Genomic DNA, 22,906 nt, shown 5'->3' on the forward strand with positions numbered 1-22,906 from the left:
CTGTTGTTAGTCGTTAGACAGGCAAAGAGAAGAGTCAAAGAGACAGAAAGTAAGAAAGAAAGCACACGGCAAGTATTTCGAGGAGGACCTTCACTTCTCTTACGATCCGATTCTAGGGAAGAAGACGATGGAGAACCAAAGCGGCGACCACAAGATTGATGAAGCCAAGAAACAGGAGCCAAATCTGACCTCGGCACAAGGAACGGTTCTGAATTCAGATCCTAGTGAGGTAATCACTAAGCCGGATGCTCAAACGACTAGGTCAGACTCTGGAAAGGTGAAGGCGGAGACGATACTGACGGAAACTAGCGTTACGGAAATTAATCTAAACGAAACTGATCCAATCAGCAAATTGGAATCTACTAATAATATAAACCGGCCAAGGAAATCGGTTCACTGGAACGAGGAATTGGTAAAGGAATCGCCGGCTCCTGTTGCCAGCGACTTAAACGGAGCTGCAGGATCGAATACTTACACTGAGGCTTCTCCTGCACCTTCTTACAGAGATTCCATCAAGAGTAACTATCTTCTTCTCACATATCTATCATACGGTGGTTGTTTAGGAGTATCCATTATAGAGTTGAGTAGATAATTTAGATTCAATGGAAAATTGAGCTATACTGCACTGAAGTGTTTTTACTTTAGTTTAATAGATTGATTGTACTTGTGACTATTAGGAACTTAGGTCTTGGAGTGCTTACAACTTGTGGCTTTAAGCTTTGCTTGATCTTTCTCAGGTAATGTTGCTTCTGCTAGAACTGTGCTTGGGAAATGGGGAAAAAATGTCAAAGAAGCAACAAAGAAAGCTGAAGACCTTGCTGGCAATACATGGCAACATTGTAAGATTTCTAAATGCTTACTTATTGTGCAGTTTCTTTGGATAGTTTTTAGTCTATTATCAAGTGAATTGTGAAAAACAAAATGCGGATTACCGATTGAGCTGCAATACTATCATGACTTTTCACATCTCTTCATATATATTACTCTACTGTGTTGGCATCATTAAGGTCGGGTTCAAAATCCTGACCTCCTACAAGATTCTATATATGTATCCATTGCACTGTATGTTGTTGTCAACATCTCCTATTGATAAAAAATCCTCTATGAATTTCTCCAAGTTGTCTTTCGTGAATTGAATATCTTATGTCCATATAAATGAGGGAATCATTTGATTTTATAGATTGATATACTGGTGCATATATTGTGATTGAAGTTAGTTAATAGTGGCCCATGTAGTCTGTGTTAAGAACTTGGTATAGTTCTATGATCCTGTTGTTAGATTATCAAACTGAAAACTATTTTTATACATACAAGCTGAGCACTTGAACCTTGAGAGACTTAATTTTATCTCTCACTGGTTGAAGGGGAAAAATAATTTATACTTACGATAATGCTCAAAACTATGACTTTGGGCTTTTGTCATGAATGAACTTTGGAACTGTTAGTTTCATGGAAATGTTTGTTATAAAATTTTGAATATTCTTTTTGATAATTCAAATTGTTTTCCTTTAACCACAAGGGTCACAGTATGGAGAAGAAACATTTGATGTGTTCCTAGTTATGATGGTTGACAATTTAATTAGGACGTGGACAACAATTGCTATTATTGTGAATTGATTTCATGTAGAATTCTCTAAAGCATATTTAGCATTATTGGTTAATTTGCATTTGATCATAGTATGTATTTAAGTGATGTGGTAATTTCATTGTGAGTGAGTTCAGTTGAATCTGCCTGGTTCAGAAGTCACGTGAGTTGACTTTTCTGGTAAAAATTGTATATAGAGCTTTACTCCTGCACACATGCAAGAAGACAAGGATATAATCAATTCACTCCAAGCCTTTTTATTGTGCAAATCCATCTTATTTAGTACTAAAATTCAAAAGTGGAACACCTTTTGATTCTATTCATCATCCTTTACCAATAATGAGCCAAACCGACAAAATTTGAGTTGGCCTAGACAACCCAAACACGAGCTCCTCAATGAAGATAACTGCCTTAAGAAAATATATAAGTTTAAAGAAGACCTGACTGTGTTTTAATTGAGTTCCAAATTTGAACAAATGCACATGGTTGAGACACAGCTTAGCTAGTAGCTACTCTTAACTCATTTGGAGACTGTCTTTCACAACAGTGTTAGCACATAAGTTCAAGCTGGAAATTGATGTTTATAGCTTGAAAGAGGATGGTCTATTTTCTTTGTTTGTCGTTGGCCAGATGTCATCACAACTAGGTTGTTTAACATTGCATAGCGAGATTGAGGAGTCTACATGATTTCAGTGGAATATTTGCAAATAATCTTCTTTGGTGCATCCTTCTAAATAAAAACGGTTTTCTAGGTTATACGACAATATATAATGTATAATAAATAGAGTTTAACAGAAAATGGAAGTTGTTTTGGTCGATGACTTGAATGATGTGATGATTGATATGATAAATTTGTTAAATTGATATATGCAGTGAAAACAAGTCCGAGTTTAGCTGAAGCGGCCCTGGGAAGAATAGCTCACGGAGCAAAGGTTCTGGCAGAAGGTGGTTATGAGAAGATCTTCAAACAAACATTTGAAACTGCTACAGAGGAGGTTCTCCAAAATTCATTTGCATGTTATTTGTCGACTTCAGCTGGTCCAGTGATGGGAGTCTTGTATCTGTCTACTGCGAAGCTCGCGTTTTGCAGTGACACTCCCCTCTCATATAAATCTGGGGACAAGACCGAATGGTGCTATTACAAGGTATGAATGTGAATGTGCTTCATTGATGTAAGTCTTTTAGTGAACAATTGCAATTATCTTATATAAAAATGATTTATATAGGTAGTTGTCCCACTTCACCAACTTAAAACGGTTAATCCATCATTGAGCAGAACTACTCGTGCAGAAAGATTTATCCAGGTAATCTCTGTTGACAATCATGAATTTTGGTTCATGGGTTTTCTCAACTATGATGGAGCTATGCAGAGCCTTGTTGGTGCTCTACAAACCCACGAGTTGTCCTCTACTACCACCTGATTTATCTTGATCAATTATTAATATGGTAGGTGTTGATTATAAACATGTTCTTTGTTTACTTTGAATCATTCATTATGAAATTGAATTTATTTATTTTTTCCAGACTTATATATATATATTTTTTGTTGTGACCCGGGTTTAATCTCGGGATGGCTAGATACCCCCCCATCTGAGGGCTCCGATTTAGAAAACCCATTACTGGATTTTTTTTTTTTTTTTTTTTTTTTTTACTAGACATGTTCTTTGGAGCAAACGGATTTTTGACTATTTTCACTCCTTCAAATGCTCATAATAAAGCCCAAAAGGGCCTACACTCTTTCAGTATTAGGTTTTACAATTCTCTTATTACCACCACCCTACTTATGTGTGTTTTGTTTGTGTGTGTGTGAGAGAGAGTGAGAGATTGTGGCTCTTTTTCAAGATTTTTTTACTTGAATTTGTTTGAAATTATCTATATGTCTTATTATGAGATTCTTGAGTAGTATCCAATTGATATCTTTATAATAGAGCCCATTGAGAAATTATGATTTAGAAATAAAATAAAATGTTGACTATATATGTATATATATTTTGAGAAAAGGTAGACCTTTTTTTTTGTTTAGAACATTTCTAATACCTAAATATCTCACAAATCCTAACATTGAGTCCACATTTATGATGCTAATTATTATTAATTGGTTTGTTTAGAAGACATAAAATTGAAGTAATAATAATTGGTTAGATTTTGTATATATTTTTATTTGTGGTGGTGGAGGAATAAAAAAGAATAATGGGGAAGGGAGGGGGGGAGAAGAGAACCTTTGCCATACTTACTGGCATGATGCCTGCTTGCCTGAGACAGAGAGACAGACCCGATGAGAGAGATGATTTTAGAGACAGTTGCGAGAAAAAGGGCAAACGATGTTGACAAGACAATACAAAAAAAAAAGAAAGAAAAAAAAAAGGGGAGGGGGGGTCGGACCTGCTTCTTCTTCTCCTCTTCTCTCTCATGATCACGTCAACTGTCAGTTTTAACGTGGTGCTGTTATATTCCCGTTTGGAAGCACATGATGTCCACCTGTTTTCAGTTATTTTTCATTTTTTATTTTCAAAATAATATCACCTCTAACTTCTAATTCATTCACCTTTTTACCCTTATAATATATTCTCTCTTACCTCTTGTTAATGTCATTTTTAACTGGTAGCATAAAAGAAAACATGTGAACACCGAATAGTAGAAAAGGTCCAAACAATGGCTGCAATGACGTGTTAATTGCAGTTACGACCCATGACTGTAATCTTTTTCAATTATTTCACAAGGTAATTTTGTTAAAAATATATGTTTTTACTTCATTATTTGACTGGTAAATTAGTGAAACATGTATTTATTTACATGGCAAAAACTCAAATGGTTTAGAATACACATAGAGTTGAATTCTCATAAAATTTCAACCAATTTGAATGAATTGTAGATCAAGATGTAATTGTGAGAAATTACCTTAGTAAAAAACAAGCAATTTTACTTGAAATATATGGTAACTCTTTTAATAATGACAATATTTTTAAACTTACACAGAACATATTATCCAGTATTATTATTCAGTTTTTGATATTAGAATTGATAAAGGTGTTGGAGAGTATGAGACTTTTATTTATGTAAATACATCTAGTTTTGTATTTTTTTTTATGGTCCAAATATCAATATAAAGTTTTTTCGTTGGGATTTTTTTTATCATTATTTTATATCCTATCAAAGTCTCGTTAGTTTATAAATAAAATATTTTGATATTTTATTAATAAATTAAATAATTATGAAACGAGAGATGTGATTTAGGGTTTAGGTGAGATTTCTTAATTTATTGTTATTTTTATTTACATTGCTGCTTAAAGTGGGACCCAAACGACGTCATTTCAACACAGACCATATACGGAAATGCGTGCAAATGTATGAGGGATGGAGAGAGAGAGTACCATCAAAAACCATGACGAGGAAAAAGAAAGAAACATTAACGCCTTGTTTGATTATACTTTTTTTCTCATATATATATATATATATATATATATATATATATATATATATATTAAAAATAAATAATTATATTAAAATAGGGTAGAGTAGTATATATCTCCTCGAACTCTTTATTCAAATTAGAGAATTTTATGAAATTAAGTGATTTTTCAGTGTGAAAAATATTGATATGCGTTCCTTTTTGTTGTTTTAATCCATCAATTCATATGGGGGTAAGCTTGGAACCCTAGGACTTTCCAATATATAAATGGCATTTGTTAAGGGATAAAGGTATTATTATTATTATTATTGATTATCTTAATTTGTTACTTGTCCCCGGATGAGTTGTCTACATGCAATAATATATAGCTATATCCCTTTGTATAATGTATTGGCACATTATTATTCTAGGTTAAGTATATGTATTATATAATCATAATATCACTTGGCCCATGCAAAACCCTATCTAGGGTTGGTGCATGAATCAAAGGCTCCTCCCTAAGTAAAGTCATACTTATTATACAAACCCTAGCTAGTTGATAATTTGACAAGATAAACTCTTGGGATTTATGAGCTCTTTTTCTCATCTCAATCCACAAAGCCTTTGTAGGATGCGGACTTGTTGGATATTGGATACGACAATTGGTTCTTTCTTTTTCTTTTCTTTTTTTATTTATCCGTCTCTTTGTCAATAATTGCCTATGTCCATTCGACATAATTTGTTTTTGTATTTTTGTTACTTTGAGTTTTTTGACGTTAGGTATTTGGAAAAATAAAATAAAACATTTGATGAGAAGGTACTGTACTAATTGCCACCATCCCTTCGTTTTTGTTATTTCGAGTTATTTATTTTATGTCGGATCTTTTAGAATATTATTAAAAAAATATATTTGTTGAGAGTATAAGTTAAAAGAAAACAACAACATCAAAGTGTACCTCTACATGTTTTATTTCCTTGTACCCATTTTTTAAAATTACTTTTAATTTTTAAATAAAAGAAACAAAAACTTATTTATAATTAGCCCATTATGTATAAATAAGCACTTGTTTGTTGTATTTGAGATTTTCAATTTAGAAAATTAAAAATTAATTTAGGGGAAGGGGTGGGGGGTAATTTGGTAAATGAAGAGGTGTGTCCCCCTGCAAGACTGCAAATCCTGTAACCCATACGCACACTCACGCTCTCTTCTTCGCTCAAACACACAATCTCCCTGTCCGGACGAATCTGACCTCAGGCCATACCAGCAAATAAGTTACCGTTTTCAGCAATAATATTTTTATTATTATTATTATTAACTCTACAGTTCTCCGTTTGGCTGATATGCTGTTTCTGCTTTTCCCTTTTTTCACTTCGCGGTAAAAAAAGACTTGTAAAAATGTATGTATGTGGTTAAAATTCTACTCTCACTCGCTTGGTAAACAAAACTATTTTACTGCCTATAACCAGTCATTCGGTTACCATACCCTTTTCATTTAAATCTTAACATACTCAATGTAATTTTTATTTTCTTTTTCAAGTACTCCACCACAAGAGCTTGTTTGCTATTGGACTTTTTATATCAAATATTGTTGGATGAAAAAATAATTATAATACAATTTTTAAAAATAGAGTACACTTATTTTAATATTTTGATAATCAATTAAATTAAATAAATACATATTTGAAAAAGAAAATCTCAACAATAAGAGCTCGTTTTATGACGTGGGTTCCCTTGAGATTTTTAAAATAATTTTATATATATTTATTTTTTAAAATTCTACTTCTAACTATCAAATCATTTATTTCATCATTTAAAATACTTTTACTTTAATTTTATAAAATTTAAATTTTAAACTCAACTAATTCAAGACTCAAGTAACTTATTCTTTTTTATCCAACAATATTTTTTAAATAAAATAAAAACAACCTCTTAAATAACCAACATCAAACAAGCTCAAATCATCCTCCAACATTATTATACTAACACTGAAGAAACAATAAACAATATTTTAAAATCAAATGAGTAAATATGTTGATTGTAATCTCAAATGTTATAATATATTTAACGAAGTAAGCATATGAAACATATTTACATTAGCATTTCGAATAGAATAAATACTATTAAGCGATTTTTTTAACGTTCTGTAATTAATATTTATAGTTTCAAACTAGGTATTGTCTAGATAAAAATGTTTGATAATTAATTTTATAATAAGTTTGAAATATTTAAAGAAAGAAGAAAAGGAAAAAGGTATAAAACTAAAAAAAAAAAAGTGTATATTTGAGAAGGGAAAAGTAAAAAGTGAAACCGGGAATTTCTTTATAGCCGGTAATATTTTAACTTATAGGATGTCTTACGCTTTAGTCTTTCTTTACGGACAAATATATAAACACATCGACGGGATTACAGTGAGCGCAGGATTAGGGAAAACCAAAGAAAATATTTTAATGGAGTTTGAAGAAGATCATCATCATCATCATCATCCCAATCCCAAGGACCAACAAGACCATCCTGAGATTCACGATGCCCTCTCCCCCGACTTTGAGAATTCCCGACCACCCAAAATGCTAACTCCCCTCGACGTTTCCCAACCTTCAAGGAAACCCAGATACCGCGAATGCCTCAAAAACCACGCCATCAACATCGGCGGTCATGCCGTCGACGGCTGCGGCGAGTTCCTTCCCGCCGGACCCGAAGGCTCTCTAGATGCCCTCAGATGCGCAGCCTGTAACTGTCACCGCAACTTCCACCGCAAAGAATCTCTCATCGGTGAACCTCTCGTTTTACTCTCACCTCCACCCATTCACCAACACCCGCCGCAGCCGCAGCAATTCTTTCCTCCCCCGCCTTATTACAGGACCCAAAGTGGTTACCTTCACGTTCAACAGCGGCCGCCGCTTGCTCTGCCGTCAACCTCTAGCGGCGGCGGTGGAGGTGGGGGAGGTGGAGGGTCGTACTGCAGGGAGGAGATGGATGAAGATGTGGCGAACGCGATGGGGATGGGGATGGGGATGGGAATTGGGTCTTCTAAGAAGAGATTGAGGACGAAATTCACGGTTGAACAGAAGGATAAGATGCTGGCACTTGCTGAGAGGATGGGTTGGAGAATTCAGAAGCAAGATGATGAAGCTGTGCAGCAATTTTGTCAAGAAACTGGTATCAGAAGGCATGTTTTCAAGGTATGGATGCACAATAACAAACACACAGTTGGTAAGAAACCCTAGATTTATCATTTCCTTTAATTAATTAATTAAGACTATTGTTATTCTATTCTCCTAAATATAATATAATAATATATTTGTATATCTATTTGTAGTAGTTTGTATGTGAGAATTATTATGATTTAAGTGAACAATTTATTATCATGGGAAGACAGATTTTAGGGTTTACTGTGTTTGTCTTGTCTTAATCAATTGAGCTATCAATATATATATACTTTCATCATTATTATTACCTTAATCTAGTACATGTCCATATATGTATCTAGTTTGTTAATTTGTTCTTTTTATCTAAACTGGTTATATATTAGATACACTATTACTTTAATTTCATTACCATTTTCTTAATTCTTCTAGGCATGAAACCTGGTAAATTAATGGAATTAGAGTTCACATAAAATATACAAGTGAACTGTTAATTCTTAAATAAATGTTACTTGTTTCTAAACCTGGCCATGGACCAGAAGGAATCTAGTCTCAAAACAAATGTTAGTTGTTTCTTAACCTGTGCATGGTGTTGGCCAGACTCAATTCATGATTTTTTTTTTTTTAAACGCTGGGTTTCGCTGCTCCTATGGAGTGCGATTAATTCTCGCGGATTAAGTACATAGTCCGTCGTCTGACGGGCTCGAACCCAGGAGCTCATGGAGGCTTCGGGGATACCCACCACTTGTTGTCGTTAGGCTAAAAGAGAGGATAACAATTCATGAATTTTGAATAGTATGATATTCAGATCTACCAAGAATATAACAATTTGTATTAGTCATTAATTAATTAATAATCCCATCTTCACTAGTTTGAACATTTTAATTAATCTTAGGGTTATTTTTTTTTCTTCTGAAGATACATGGGATCACTTGTTGAATAGTGTACAAAATTTTTAGTTTAGAAGTTTATCCTCTAAAACAACACAACTTTTAATTACATATTATTGTGTTTCTAACATATTATTCTAATGTCTTGTGCCGTGCCTTGCTGCTGAAGAAAATAAAGCAGCATTGGATATATAATAAGAATACAATGGCACCATTCAAATAGCTAGGTTTTCATCTTTGTATATATTATGAGAGAATATTTATCATATTAACATAAACAAACATAATTGGCATAATTAGTCCTTTTATCAAGATCAACACATTTGATAGATCCAAAGCTAGCTAGCTGGCTAACTAGCTTAGTTGTGATCTAGAATTTCACAACCAAATACTAATTAATTAAGCTTATTATAAGATCTTAATCTGAAACAAATATGAAAGATAAGTTTGAGCGGGTAAATATAAGTTAAATCAAACTAGCCCTTATATAAGGGGTGGTCAATTCATGTTGGCAGGATAATAGAGTGTCTAGAGACAGCTAATGCGCTATTTATATCAACACATATACAAGATTGTATATATATATAATTGGACATATATGACTGTATGTATATATATATATATATATATGGGACTCTGGAAAAACAGCTTTTTCTCATACGACCTAGCTAAGCTACGGGCTACCATCATGGCCATCCTTTAAACTTTAGGGCATGTTTGTTTTCACTTGTACTCATTCTAAACATTTTGATCTATTTTCTGTAATCTCAGTCAATCCCATGTTCTTAATTATATATATATTATGATAATAATTAAATGGGATATATATGCTTTAATCTTTTTTATCATAACAATCTACAATATTAATTAGGAAACAAACATAATATATAGAAAATTGATATATAGATATATAGATAGATAGATAGGTTAGTCTCCTTTTGTTTTTATATTTCTGCCATAAGATTCTCATGCAAAAATAATTGTATCTAAACTGAAGAGATGCCTATACCAGGCTCCCCTGAAAGGAACAACACTATATAGTGCTGTCCAACTTCATGAAAAAGAGAAACCCATGGGCCACTACCCTAAAAAAATTACTTTTACATTTACTCATTATCATTTATATTTGTCCCCCAAATTTATTATTATTTTAATTGTCTTGTTCTAATAATATGTATACCGAGTTACATAAGTTAGGGTTAACTGCAAATTAAACTTTATAATCATTGCATGCATGTCACATTTATTATGAAAAAATATGGTCATAATTGGGCTCTCTTTTCAGCCTTTTTAAGAGACACGTGTACTACTCACACTTAATTTGTAAATATTTAGATGAGGCCCGTTCTATTATATCTAGTTTTTATAGGCCCATTAATGTGAAAAGTTATGTTGATATATTTTTAATATGTAAAGAAAATCATTAAGAAAGTGAAAAGTTAGTTTTTTATTTATAAAAAAATCACAACTTCCGACACTTGGTTAATAGTTTGTTAATCTAGAGCCATTCAAGAGCAAGCCCCTAAGGCAGGCTCATACAACCCAATAACTTAATTTAAAAAAAATAAAAAACTCCATCTCTTTCTGATTTTTTTTTCATCCTCACTCTGTTAGACAACACTAATTAAAAAAAAAAATTGTATGAGGCAGCCTATATTAACGGAATGACTTTGATAATCTGAATGTGTCAGTGATTATTTATCGAGTATGGACTAACTTTGCTCATACATATAATACATATATCTGAATGTGTTAATAATTATTTATTGAGTACGTGTCTATCTAATATTCGAATAATGAAGTTGTCTAATTGTTTTTTATTTGTCCAATAAAAAAAAATTGATAATTGATTTCATTTAAAGACCCTTTTTAAATGTATTTTCTAATGATTTGTAAAAATAATTGATAATTGATTTCTGAATGTATTGTCCATTTTAAATATATTTAAATGGTTAATTATTATTCGATAAAAATATTTTGTTTAGTTTGCTTACCAACTCAATAACAAAGAAAATTTGTATTACCGTTTAAATATCTTATAAGAATTCTTTCAACGCTATTTAGTTGGTTTGTCTCAACTCACTCTATTTCATCATAAATCGTTACAAAATTTAAACAAAGTTCACTCTATTTCATCACAAATCATTACAAAATTTAAACAAAATTCTTATTGGAGTTACTATTAAGGAATCATAAGATTGTTGAATATATTTTTTATTTATATTTTAAATTTTATATGATAAGACTTAAAGTTTATATTTTAGGGTTTAGGAAAAAAAATGTAATAATGACAAAGAAAATTTGTACTACCGTTTAAAGTATTTTATAAAAAAACTAGAAGATTCCCGTGCGATGTATGCGGAAAAAAATATATTATTACGTCACGCGTTTATCAAATTTAGTGTTAAACATAAAATATAAAGTGTTATTAACTTAGTTGGTTAAACAGTTGTACTTATTTTTGTTAGGTTACGAGTTCGAAACATATTTATAGCATTTTTAATATCATTTTTAACCGTTTTAAGTTTATGGGCGGATCAACCCAGAATCCGACCAAAATATCAATTTACTTTCACATATATATATCCAAATTAACTACAGCTCTCGACACGGCAATCCAGACACTTTCAAAATTAAGCATAATTATATAAATATAGATTTTTTCGACATTACTTAGTTGATTTGTTGAACTTACTCTATTTCATTACAAATTATTATATAACTCAATCAAAAAGTTTCAAATAGAATTACCATCAAGAAATTATAAAATAGTTGAATATTAATTTTATTTATATTTTAATTTTTATAAATTTCAGATCCCATTTAGATATATGATAAGACTTAAAGTTGATATTTTAGGCAAAAATAAAATAAAATAAAATAAAATGTAGTAATAAGGACCCGAGTAAGTGTGTAAGGTCCACGCTACAGTGAATAAAGTCCCCACCTTTGTTCCGTTTTTCTCTCCTTGAGTCAGGCACGCTGTCGGCCAAGCTTACTTTCTCACAATACCACCTTTCATTGATCTCTCTTTCTCTGATTCTGATCCCCATTGCTTAAAGTTCCTTTCTTTCTTTCCTCTCCCAGAACCCTTTACTGATCCTCTATGGAATCATTGTCGCCGGCGATCACCCCCAACCTCATTTCCCCCGCCAGAACTTCTCTTTCTTCATCACGTCGTTTCTTGTCTCTACCCACTTTGCAGCCCAACTTACATAATCAATTCGAGCCCATATGCGCTCATTCCACGAATGGAATTCCTGCGCAGACGGCACCAATCGACTTCACTGATCCTAATTGGAAGTCTAAGTACCAGAAGGACTTTGAGTCTCGATTCAACATTCCTCATCTTACTGATGTTCTTGATGATTTAACTCCATACCCCTCAACCTTTTGCCTCAAAATGAGGTATCTTGCATTTTAATTTAATTCCACTTTTTAGTTTAGCTATTGGAAAAATTGGAATTTATGGGTTTTCTGATTTCAATTGTTGTTTTTATGGGTTTTCCTCAGATGGCATGTTTTTTTTGTGTGTGTTACACTTACAGGACTCCAACTGAAGATTTTGCTGGTGGCTATCCATCTGATGAGAAGTGGCATGGTTATATAAATAACAATGACAGAGTGCTACTTAAGGTATAAATGTAGCTACTTATGCTTAATGTGATCTCACTATATCAAGCTTTGATCAAATTCAGCAAGACAGACCAAGGTCAACTTACAGGGAAGATGATCATAAGTTAAAGAAACCCATTCATTTGCTTCTATTTGATGGAAGACTGATCAAGAAGACATGCCTTTGTTAGATTTCATAACTTCAACAAGTTCGTTAACAAGCACTAAAAAAGTTTGTGCCGATGAAGACAAGAACTTGTATTAGCATTTAAGAAAATTTACAAATAATAGTTTTGAGGACTTCAGTTTCTTATTTTTATCGAAGCAAATATTTTATTTATGTTGGGATATCTTAGCCAAAAATAATGGATTTTGTTAGAGATAAGATAACCTATCTGTTTATAGATTTATCCAAACTGTTTGGTGGGAGATGATATTTTCTACAACTAGCTGTATAAAGGAACTTAAAAGTTTGATAAAAGTCACAGTAAAAGTACAAATATGATTGAACCTCTTCTGTTAGCTCATTCTCCTAACATTTGAAGTGAATATAAATGATAGAATTCTATATGAAAGCAAGGTATAGGTATTTAATGTAGCTGGTCTGAGGTTATGAACTTGTTAACAAGTATGCAAAATGATGGGGAGAATTCGAGGTTATTGATTGCATGAATTGTGGTTTGTTTCTCATTCCACAATTTTCAACAAGTAGCATATAACGTCTCACATCTGAATACTACTTCACCACATATGTTTCATGAATTAGGTACACTTTGGCAAGGCCACTGTTAAACATTATTAATGAGATCCAGTAAAAGTTTTCATTTTATTTTTTGATAAACAGAACAATATCTGTTTGCATCTTTGTCGTTTAAGCTTAACGACAAAACATTTAGAGTAACCCAAAATTCATAGAAACACAACCCCAACATTGAGAACCCCAAAAGTTAAGTTTTCTTAATCATGGTTTAAAGTAGAAGTAGTACGAATATGCAAAGAAACGATACTTACTCCATACTTGATTGTTAAAGCTTGTACCAACCAAATAAACCATCACCAGCTTTTGAAGTACTCTTCTTTTCAGACTTTTGGCCATATTGCATATTGCTAGATATGTATTCTCATTACTAGTTCTGCTTCCAAGAGTGTCAATACCTAGTGTTTCATGCATTGGAAATAAGATTAATTATAGACAAGTTTTCTCGTTTTCTTTGAATATTTTACTTCTAATCTATTTTGCATCCAAACTTCAGGTCATAAACTACTCTTCTCCTACATCTGCTGGTGCTGTGTGCATTGATGGTGACTGTACTTGGGTGGAACAATGGTAATGCCTCGAAAATAATAGATCAATTATATGCATGTATAAGTCAGATTGTGCTTTCATTTAGAATGGATGCTGAGATGAGAAGGATTTACGAATATAATATATTATCAGTCACACTCTAGTGTGTTGTTGCTCTTCAGGAGTTATGACATTGAATGTGGTTGAAATTATTAGATAACATCATGTAATACCTTTATATCAGGGTTCATCGTGCTGGTCCTCGAGAGAATATATTCTTTAAACCGGAAGAAGTAAAAGCTGCAATGGTGACCTGTGGGGGACTTTGCCCAGGTCTTAATGATGTCATTAGACAGGTAACTTCCTTGTTTACATCCTCGCAAGCATGCTCAGTATTCCTGCATACTATTGGCCTTGACATTACCAGTGAAAGTAAGGAAAAGTCCTACATTGTGTGGCCATATATATTTGGTCCATTAGACTTTTCTTGGATTCAACACAAATGCACTATGTGGTTACTGATATACAATGATCTAGAATGGAATGAGAAAAGATACATTTCATAGAAATAGTTGAGAAGAGCAAACCCTAACAACTACTATTCTATTTATAATACTCTATTAGTTAGTAACCACCACTTTATTTCCGCCACTTTTCCTAACCGGTAGACTTCCCAACCTCATACTTCAATCATACATTTAGGCTTTCAACCCTACACTTCCACCATAGGACATTGGCCCTAACCCTTTCCCCTCATATCAGATACTTCTCTAGAATTTGAGTTATATTAAAAGCTCTTTGGGCATAAGACTGAATGTTGGCATGTATGTTGTTGATGGGACTATGTCTTTCTTTATCTAGTCAAAAAGACGTGTTATGCTAATGACACTTAATTTTTATTATATAATCAAAGGATTAATTTGATAAGATACTAATAAATAAATAAAGCATTTGGTAATAATTTTGTGAGTATATTTTTACATGTCAAAAGTAAAATTTATTTAAAGCTAGAAATGTCCTATTAGCAGTCACTTTATTTGAAATTTAAAGAATATTGTAATGTCTAACGGCCTAGTCCTTTTTCCTCCTAAGAGTGAGAATAAACAAATTCATCCATGTAAAACCTTTGGCAATTTGTAAATCAAACATTCTTATAACTTCTATTCACTCAAATAAAGATTTGAGAATGGAGTTGCTACTCTATTTTTAAATATATATCCTAAATTAAAAGGAAGTGTTTACAAGATGTTGGTTTTAGAAAATAATTTCATTTTAGACAAGAATTGATAAGCACTTGGTTATGGCTGGGAAGGACGTAACACTAGCTCCTTTGCTCGTCATCGGAAGGCTGTCTCTATTTTGAATGGTCAAATTCGATCTTTTATCCATCCTTAGATAAAGGTTCCTTAGATGTACTATGGTAGTGAAGTGTCATGATGCAATTACATTTTGAATGATTAGTTTAGATATATTATTGTGTTCGGACCTCAACACAGCATGTTCATGTTCCCCCATTGAATAGGGAACTCTGATTAGGGTTTAGGAGACCATGGTTCTTCGTAATTAGAACTCCAACTCGTAGTTCGTCTGTTGGTGTGATTAAACATGTTAAACATCACACTAAAATGTTATAATATTTGATGATTGTTATTTTTTAATTTACATCTAGAAATTATTTGTTTATTCAAGTAAATATTTGTTATGAAATCACATGACAGGTTACACCTCATATATGATGAAGACCCAAAATTTATCAACTTTAGATAAGTGAATACATGTTTTAAGATTTGAATAGAAATAAAAGGAAAAATGAATATTAATTTACATTATAAAAGATAACATTAAAATCAATAGAAAAAGAAATTCAATTTCACGCATAGATTGACCCTGAATTGAATAAAGATAAAAAAAAATCAATATTCAAATTGTTGCTGAAAACTTCATTTATTTTATCCATGTGAGATTTTAAAATATTGTCCAAACATATATATATATATATATATATATATATATATATATATATATATATATATATATATATAAAGTTCTCCATGGGAGTTGTGAAGATGTGACCAATTATTATTATTTTTATTTGGATCAACCAATTTCCTTTTATTGAAATAGTTATTATCTGTTATTTTTTATTTAGATCAACCATTTTTTATTTATTTAAATAGTTATTATCTAATCACCAGAAATGATAAGATATAAACTTTTTATATATATATATGAATTCAACAAATAAGAAACAATTCAAAATGAAGGAAAAGAGGAGAATAAAAGGGGGAAAGAGAAAGCCTCTAACAATAGGCAAAAAAAATACTTTCATGTAACAAGGTACCAAATTGTAAAAAAAAGGTAAAAATCATTTATGCCTTGAACTCATCATTCTTTCTTCATAAACCCTGCCCATAAATTTGTCACAGCATGCCCTAAACAAATTAGGAAACCATATCCATTTGAGGGAAGAGCCCCTTCAACCAGAATAATATCATAAGGACCGAGCCCATGCCAAATCTTCTAAACAACATGGCCAATGCAGCTCAAGGGCATGATCATCACAAAGTCTGGCACCTTTATGATGCAAAATCAGAAAACGAGAACAACAAAGGGATGTGAACTTTAATTATTTATATTAATTAACTGTAGTCACACCAATTATTAATGACATGTTTTACTAAATTGTAAGATTCAATTGGATTAGTGTAAGCATCAAAGTTAAAGATTTAACCACGGAACCATCAACAAAAGATGAAAAATTTGAAGTTAAAACTTGCCAGTCAACTTATAAGAGAAAAAAGATACATCTCAAATACTTCATGAACCTAGTACTGTTTGTATTTAGTGGAGAACATATTCTCTTTAATCCATGCAAACACACAAGTTGATAACTTGTATACATAGGAGAGCATAAGTGTGAAAAGATCTAGATTGCCTGAGATAGAGAAGGGGCCCTTCGCTAAAAAGGATTTTCTAGATCAAAAGGCAGTGAAAGAGGTTGCGGTTCTTCTTCTCGCCTGAGTATTAGAATTTAGAAGGCTTTATAATCATAGAATGATTGGATATTACAATTAGGTATCTTCATAAAGGGTATGCTAAATGCTTAAGAAATGATATTTTGAGTAATTAACAAAGGTAGCTGGTTTCATGGATATGCTACATATTTTAATATTAGTATATAGAATTGATGAATCACCATTTGAGGACATGCATATATTTTATTGCATGGTAATTCTTTCGGGTTTTACATTTGTAATGTAATGGTTGCAGATTGTCATCACACTTGAGATATATGGAGTAAAAAAGATTGTGGGGATTCCGTTTGGTTACCGTGGTTTCTCTGACAAAGACCTAAGTGAGATACAGGTGAGTTCATCCTATACAAAATTGCATTCGCATTTAGGAATTTCATCTCTGCACCCTTTCTCAAACTCAGTGATCTAGTGAGATCATAGATTTCTTCTGAAATTGAGCAAGTGGTTCATCAGTTACATAGCTTCTCTTCTGATGTACAATTACCTATTTACAAATGTGTAGCATAACGGCCTATGACTTTGATTAGTATAAAGTATAAACTTGCCCCAATTGATAATTGGAGGGAAACCTTTAGTTATTACATTCCCTAGCTTCTTTTACAGATTAAAATAGTCGTGTGCTGTATATGGTTCCTGGTAACATTCCCATGTTTCCCAGTAATACTATTTGTTTTACCCTATGTTCTAGGAAAGCTAATTCTTGACACTGTATTTAGTTTATAGATCTGCATTTCGTTAATTTCAGTAGATGGTCTTACATTCTATAACTTCTATTATTGGAATAGACACCAAATGATCTCTTATGCATTATTAGTCATAGATTTAGCATGTAAATTTGACTAACATGCTTGTCAATTTGCCTCCTTTGTTCATTTATTATTTTAAAAAAGAAATTATTCTTACATATTTTGATTATCAGTTATCTAGGAAGGTGGTTCAAAATATCCATCTTTCTGGGGGTAGCTTGTTGGGAGTGTCACGTGGGGGACCCAGTGTGGATGCTATTGTTGATAGTATGGAGGTGCAGAGATCTGACATCTTTACTAGCAAACTATCATCATTTTACTTTTATAATCTTAAGAAACCAGAAGTGATGGATCTTATTAATCACATGTTTCTTTTTACTTGGAATCTATTGCCAGGAAAGAGGAATCAACATGCTTTTTGTTTTGGGTGGGAATGGAACCCATGCAGGTGCAAATGCGATACACAATGAGGTTATTTTTTTGTAGCTCATTTTGTGTATTTCTGATCAGTTTTATTATTCTCTATGTAACTTTGTTCAGCTAATAAATGTTTCGGAGTTTCTTTTTGTGCATGTTATCCATACATTTGTCAAACCATGTGAGACCATACACAGTCAAATTATAACTTGTACTGCCATTATTAGTAGACCCATCTTGTATGCTCATGCATTTTGAATATACTATATTCCAATAATTCATAGGTGCTTAAACTATTTTCAGATTCACTCTAATGCTTTTGGTGACTGTATAATGTATTAAAAGATAAATTCTTCATTTTCTTTGGTGTTTAGTGCCGTAAACGAAGGCTGAAAATTTCTGTAGTAGGTGTGCCTAAGACAATTGATAATGATATTCTGTTGATGGACAAAACATTTGGTTTTGATACTGCTGTTGAAGAAGCACAAAGAGCCATTAATTCAGCATACATTGAGGTAAATAGCTTCTGTGTATCACCAATACCTGTTTGATATGTATTCTCAGGTTTAAGAGCCCATTTATGTGGTCTGCTATAAAAATAAATTTTCCCTTTTATGATAAAATATCAACCTTTGGACAGGCACATAGTGCTTACCATGGTATTGGAATTGTGAAATTGATGGGCCGTAGCAGTGGATATATAGCCATGCATGCATCTCTAGCAAGTGGGCAGATTGACATTTGCTTAATTCCTGAGGTACTTTGGCTGCTATGGTTTTGATTGAGATTCCATTAGTCTGATTATTGACCCATATAGGTTGTTTCTTCCAGTTAGCTTTCCAACTTCATGGACCCCATGGTGTCCTTCGGCATTTAAAGTACCTAATTGAGACGAAGGGGTCTGCAGTTGTATGTGTAGCAGAAGGAGCTGGTCAGGTAAGGTTTTACGGTCAACCTCTCGTACATTTGATCACTTTATGCTGAAAATGTTGTTGAACTATTTTTAACCTTGTAAACGATTAAGAAAATTGAGAATCCTTAAAGATCCAGTCAATTCTTTTTCTGCTATCAGATGATCAAGATCTCATCTTGTTAGTCTTACTTTAGAGAAGTACTAAAGGTTAGAAATTATTGAAGAATTGGCATCTTTATTTTCTCCTTTCCAAGCAATCTTAAGAAACATGTCTTCTACAAGTTTTTTCCATTAAAGAATCCTTGTTGGGGTTGTGTTGCATCTCTTTTCTTCTCATTCATCATCATCACCTATCCGGATTCTCACTTGTGTGGAACAGTAAAACTTACCTTCTCTTTCCTTCTCAATAAGGCATTGGTTTTCAAAAGATTATCCTTGATGTAAATATGATATTATGTGCTTAGAAACTAAACTTTTGTAATTGTATTAGACAAGTATTAGGTTTCTTTTCTTCGCAAACCTATCCACTGTTGATTTTATTATGCTGATGTATATTATGACAGCTTTCCAATGTCTTCCAGTGCATAGTGCACTTGTATTCATGCTTTTTATTGATTGACAAATACATTTGGAAGTTCTATTCATTTATAACTCCAGAATCATGGAGTTAAATTTTTTATTTTTCAGATGCATTCCCGCCTTGTTTGGAATTTAGATTATGGCAATCTTACTTCAGCAAAGAAAAAAAAAAGATTATGTAGATTCTTCCGACTTCCAACATCTGAATTATACTATATTTTCTTTGCCTGACACTGGTTCCAATTTCATCTTGATAAACCTTTTTTATGGTATCTATACAGATATATCTAATTTACGTCTCTCTCATGAATATCTTCATCTATTCTGCTAAATGTGCATTGATTTATCTACGGTAGATGTAACCCACAACCTAGACTCATGTGTAATTTCCAAAGGGTTAATTTATCTTTTAATTATCTCCTGTAGGAACTTGAAGATGAAGGAGTTTTCACATTTTTCTTTGTCTCATATTGATGTTTCTAATAGTTTTTCCTTGTAACATGAGCTGCCATTTGTTCTCTGTTTGTAGAAACTGGCCTGAATAGCTTACTTTACTAGAACTCTGAATTCATACCATGTCGGTGCAGGAATTCCTACCGAAAACTGACAGTAAGGATGCGTCAGGAAATGTTGTACTTGGAGATATTGGTGTATATTTATCGCAAGAGGTTAGTGGTGAACTTTGACACAGTAGATTTTTACCTGAAGAAGAGAGCTAATAACTACAATTCTTTGATCTGATGAATCAGTAGGTAGCCCTTCTCAGTTTTTAAAAAAAAAGTGCATAAGCTCATTTCCCATTTGTCAATATCAATCAATTTTGTTCAAGGAAAATGAAGAAAATCTGTATGAAGTTGATTGCTTGGATGATTTGCTCTGATGCACATATTATAAGCTTCATAGGGCAACCATAAATAAATCTAAAGCTAATAAAATCCTAATGAATCTGATTAAATCCAGCAATCACAAGGATTTCTATTTTCTCTAATATTCTCTAGTGTTCAGAGAGCAACAAAATGTACTAAAGTGAATATGTGAAGGTTTGCCTTAACTGACTATTTTTTTCTTGGGCGGCTTGAAGCTGAGTATGATTTCAACCTCAAAAGACAATTATTGACATGACCAATTGTTGTGTTCTATTAACAATTTTTTAATGTGACGTAATTTTTGCTAGCTTATCATCAGTTGTGTTTCCTGAATTCACGTGACCCTTTTCCATTAGTTTTTATATATTACTGATCATTCACTTTTATCAGACTAAGAAATACTTCAAAGAGATTGGTGTTCATGCTGATGTGAAGTATATAGACCCTACATACATGATCCGAGCAGGCCGTGCAAATGCATCAGATGGCATCCTTTGTGCCGTACTAGGCCAAAACGCAGTGAGTTTTCATTGACCCTCTCTGTAATGCTTCATGTGTGGTGCACCTGTATGAGAGACTTGTGAGTTGGTTGCAAACTAGTCTAACTTGGTTCTTTTCTTTTATTTAGCCTATTAAAAATGTGTAAAAATGTGAATTGAACTTTGTTACAAATAAATAAAAAAATAAGCCTAAAAGGCATAAGAAACACCTAAGGGGGTTCTCCTATAAATTTCATAATCAGGTTTATACATTATCTATTGTTAAGTGTCTAGTTATATCACTTCTTAGAAACACATTAGACAGTTTAAAAATAATAATTGATTATGAGAGGATCCAGCTCACCAAGAAAGAGAGTATATTGTCATCTTGAAAAAAGTTTCAAACTTATAAATATAAAATGGACATGGATAATAAAGCTATTTTTGTGTAAAGAATGTTGGTGTCACGACATCTTTTTGGGGCCCCTTTTAGACCATGGTGTCTGTATCATGATTACCTAATTTTAGCTCAGACATTTGCCTCGTAGAAAAATGGTTGGCAATGGGGTATGCTGTTAGTGCAACTTATCCTCATTAAGAGTTTTAAAAAAGTTGCCTTGTAGAAATTGCTCTTCAATGAAATAAACCTTTTGAACACGTATGATGATTAATAGTTTAGCTGGAGTATAGTATACACATGATAATTTTTTACAATGGATTATATCAAAATTCAGTCTGTGAGAAAAGGAAAAGAAGTTCCTTAGGGGACTGATTTATCTATGAATATAAAGTGCCAGCTTGTGCTATTTGGTTTAGACATTTTTACATAATTCCCAGTGAAGCCAGCTGCAACCATCCCACAACCACACACTCTCTCAGTAGTAGTATTTCATAGTATGCATGTGATTACTGTTTAATACAATGACTCTGGTACAATTCAAGTGGGTCAGGTTACACACAAGAGGCATATTTATTCAATCTTGGTCCCACCCAAATAAAGTAGTCTGATGCTTCAAAATTTTGTCTACAATATTGTACCTTTGTACTATTCTTCCTGTTGTTTCGTTATGTTTGTCAATTTATTATTATTGTTTTTTATTTTTTGCTCATTGTTCAAATGGTTGGTTCATTTTGGCAGGTTCATGGTGCATTCGCCGGATATAGTGGCATCACAGTTGGGATATGTAACACACACTACGTATACCTTCCCATTCCGGAAGTTATCGCTTACCCCAGGATGGTTGACCCAAACAGCCGTATGTGGCACCGTTGCTTAACAGCAACTGGCCAACCGGATTTCCTTTGATCCAAAAAGGTTGACTTTTCTAGCATATTCAGAAGAAGTCTGAAATTATTAAGAAATCCAGCATCCTATTGAATTGATGAAATAATTAGAAGGGGGATGAAAAAATTTCCTTCTAGCATTCATTGTGTAAAGTTGAAATGGCACATTTAATTTATGTAAAATAACATTTTTTATTGAGTTGAAAATGTGTCATGAGACATGACTCATGAGTAGTGTTTTTACTATGACAGGATAGTGATTGTAATTTCTCCTTGCAGTAAAAGGGTATCATTCTTCTGCTGTGTATCAGCTCCAGTCAAGCAAAACATGAGAGCAGGTAAAATTGTGAATTTACTGCTTTCAGTTAAAACTGTTGAGTAATTATAAATGATAATAATGTCTTCCCTTCCCTTAGAAATGTTGTTTGATTATGGAAACAAGTAATATATTTACTTTAGGAAGTAAATGAAAAAGGTTAAACAAGTAAGGGGGGTTAGAAATGAATGTGATCTCTCGAAAATCTTTTGGTCAGTTATATGGTCCACATATGGTGCAGACTGTTGAAGTGAATGCTGTATATTAGCTCCAAGTTCAAATACTAAATGTGTTAGTGAGCCCCATATAAATGTGATGGGTTTGCAGAAGGTAGGACGGGTCAACATTATTATTATTATTATCA

General features: G+C 32.6%; 3 protein-coding genes across 3 annotated transcripts; all 3 read left to right on the plus strand.

Moving 5' to 3' along the window:
* Positions 1–3,139, plus strand: LOC124914541 (putative GEM-like protein 3). Its single transcript, XM_047455117.1, has 4 exons — positions 1–518; positions 738–839; positions 2,459–2,730; positions 2,812–3,139. The coding sequence occupies exons 1-4, from the start codon at positions 128–130 to the stop codon at positions 3,004–3,006; spliced, it is 960 nt and encodes a 319-aa protein (XP_047311073.1). The 5' UTR covers positions 1–127; the 3' UTR covers positions 3,007–3,139.
* A 4,201-nt stretch (positions 3,140–7,340) lies between these two features.
* Positions 7,341–8,387, plus strand: LOC124915510 (zinc-finger homeodomain protein 1-like). The gene has a single exon (XM_047456237.1). The coding sequence runs from the start codon at positions 7,422–7,424 to the stop codon at positions 8,196–8,198; it is 777 nt and encodes a 258-aa protein (XP_047312193.1). The 5' UTR covers positions 7,341–7,421; the 3' UTR covers positions 8,199–8,387.
* Positions 8,388–11,969: 3,582 nt separating this feature from the next.
* Positions 11,970–22,425, plus strand: LOC124914191 (ATP-dependent 6-phosphofructokinase 5, chloroplastic-like). The gene is made up of 13 exons (XM_047454690.1): positions 11,970–12,415; positions 12,556–12,643; positions 13,876–13,949; positions 14,152–14,263; positions 17,178–17,273; positions 17,862–17,963; positions 18,085–18,159; positions 18,480–18,620; positions 18,746–18,862; positions 18,937–19,041; positions 20,185–20,265; positions 20,854–20,982; positions 22,081–22,425. Exons 1-13 carry the CDS (start codon positions 12,114–12,116, stop codon positions 22,246–22,248), a joined length of 1,590 nt encoding a protein of 529 aa, XP_047310646.1. The 5' UTR covers positions 11,970–12,113; the 3' UTR covers positions 22,249–22,425.
* Positions 22,426–22,906: the final 481 nt, after the last annotated feature.

This window comes from Impatiens glandulifera, chromosome 9 (genome assembly GCF_907164915.1).
Source record: "Impatiens glandulifera chromosome 9, dImpGla2.1, whole genome shotgun sequence".
Classification (NCBI taxonomy): domain Eukaryota; kingdom Viridiplantae; phylum Streptophyta; class Magnoliopsida; order Ericales; family Balsaminaceae; genus Impatiens; species Impatiens glandulifera.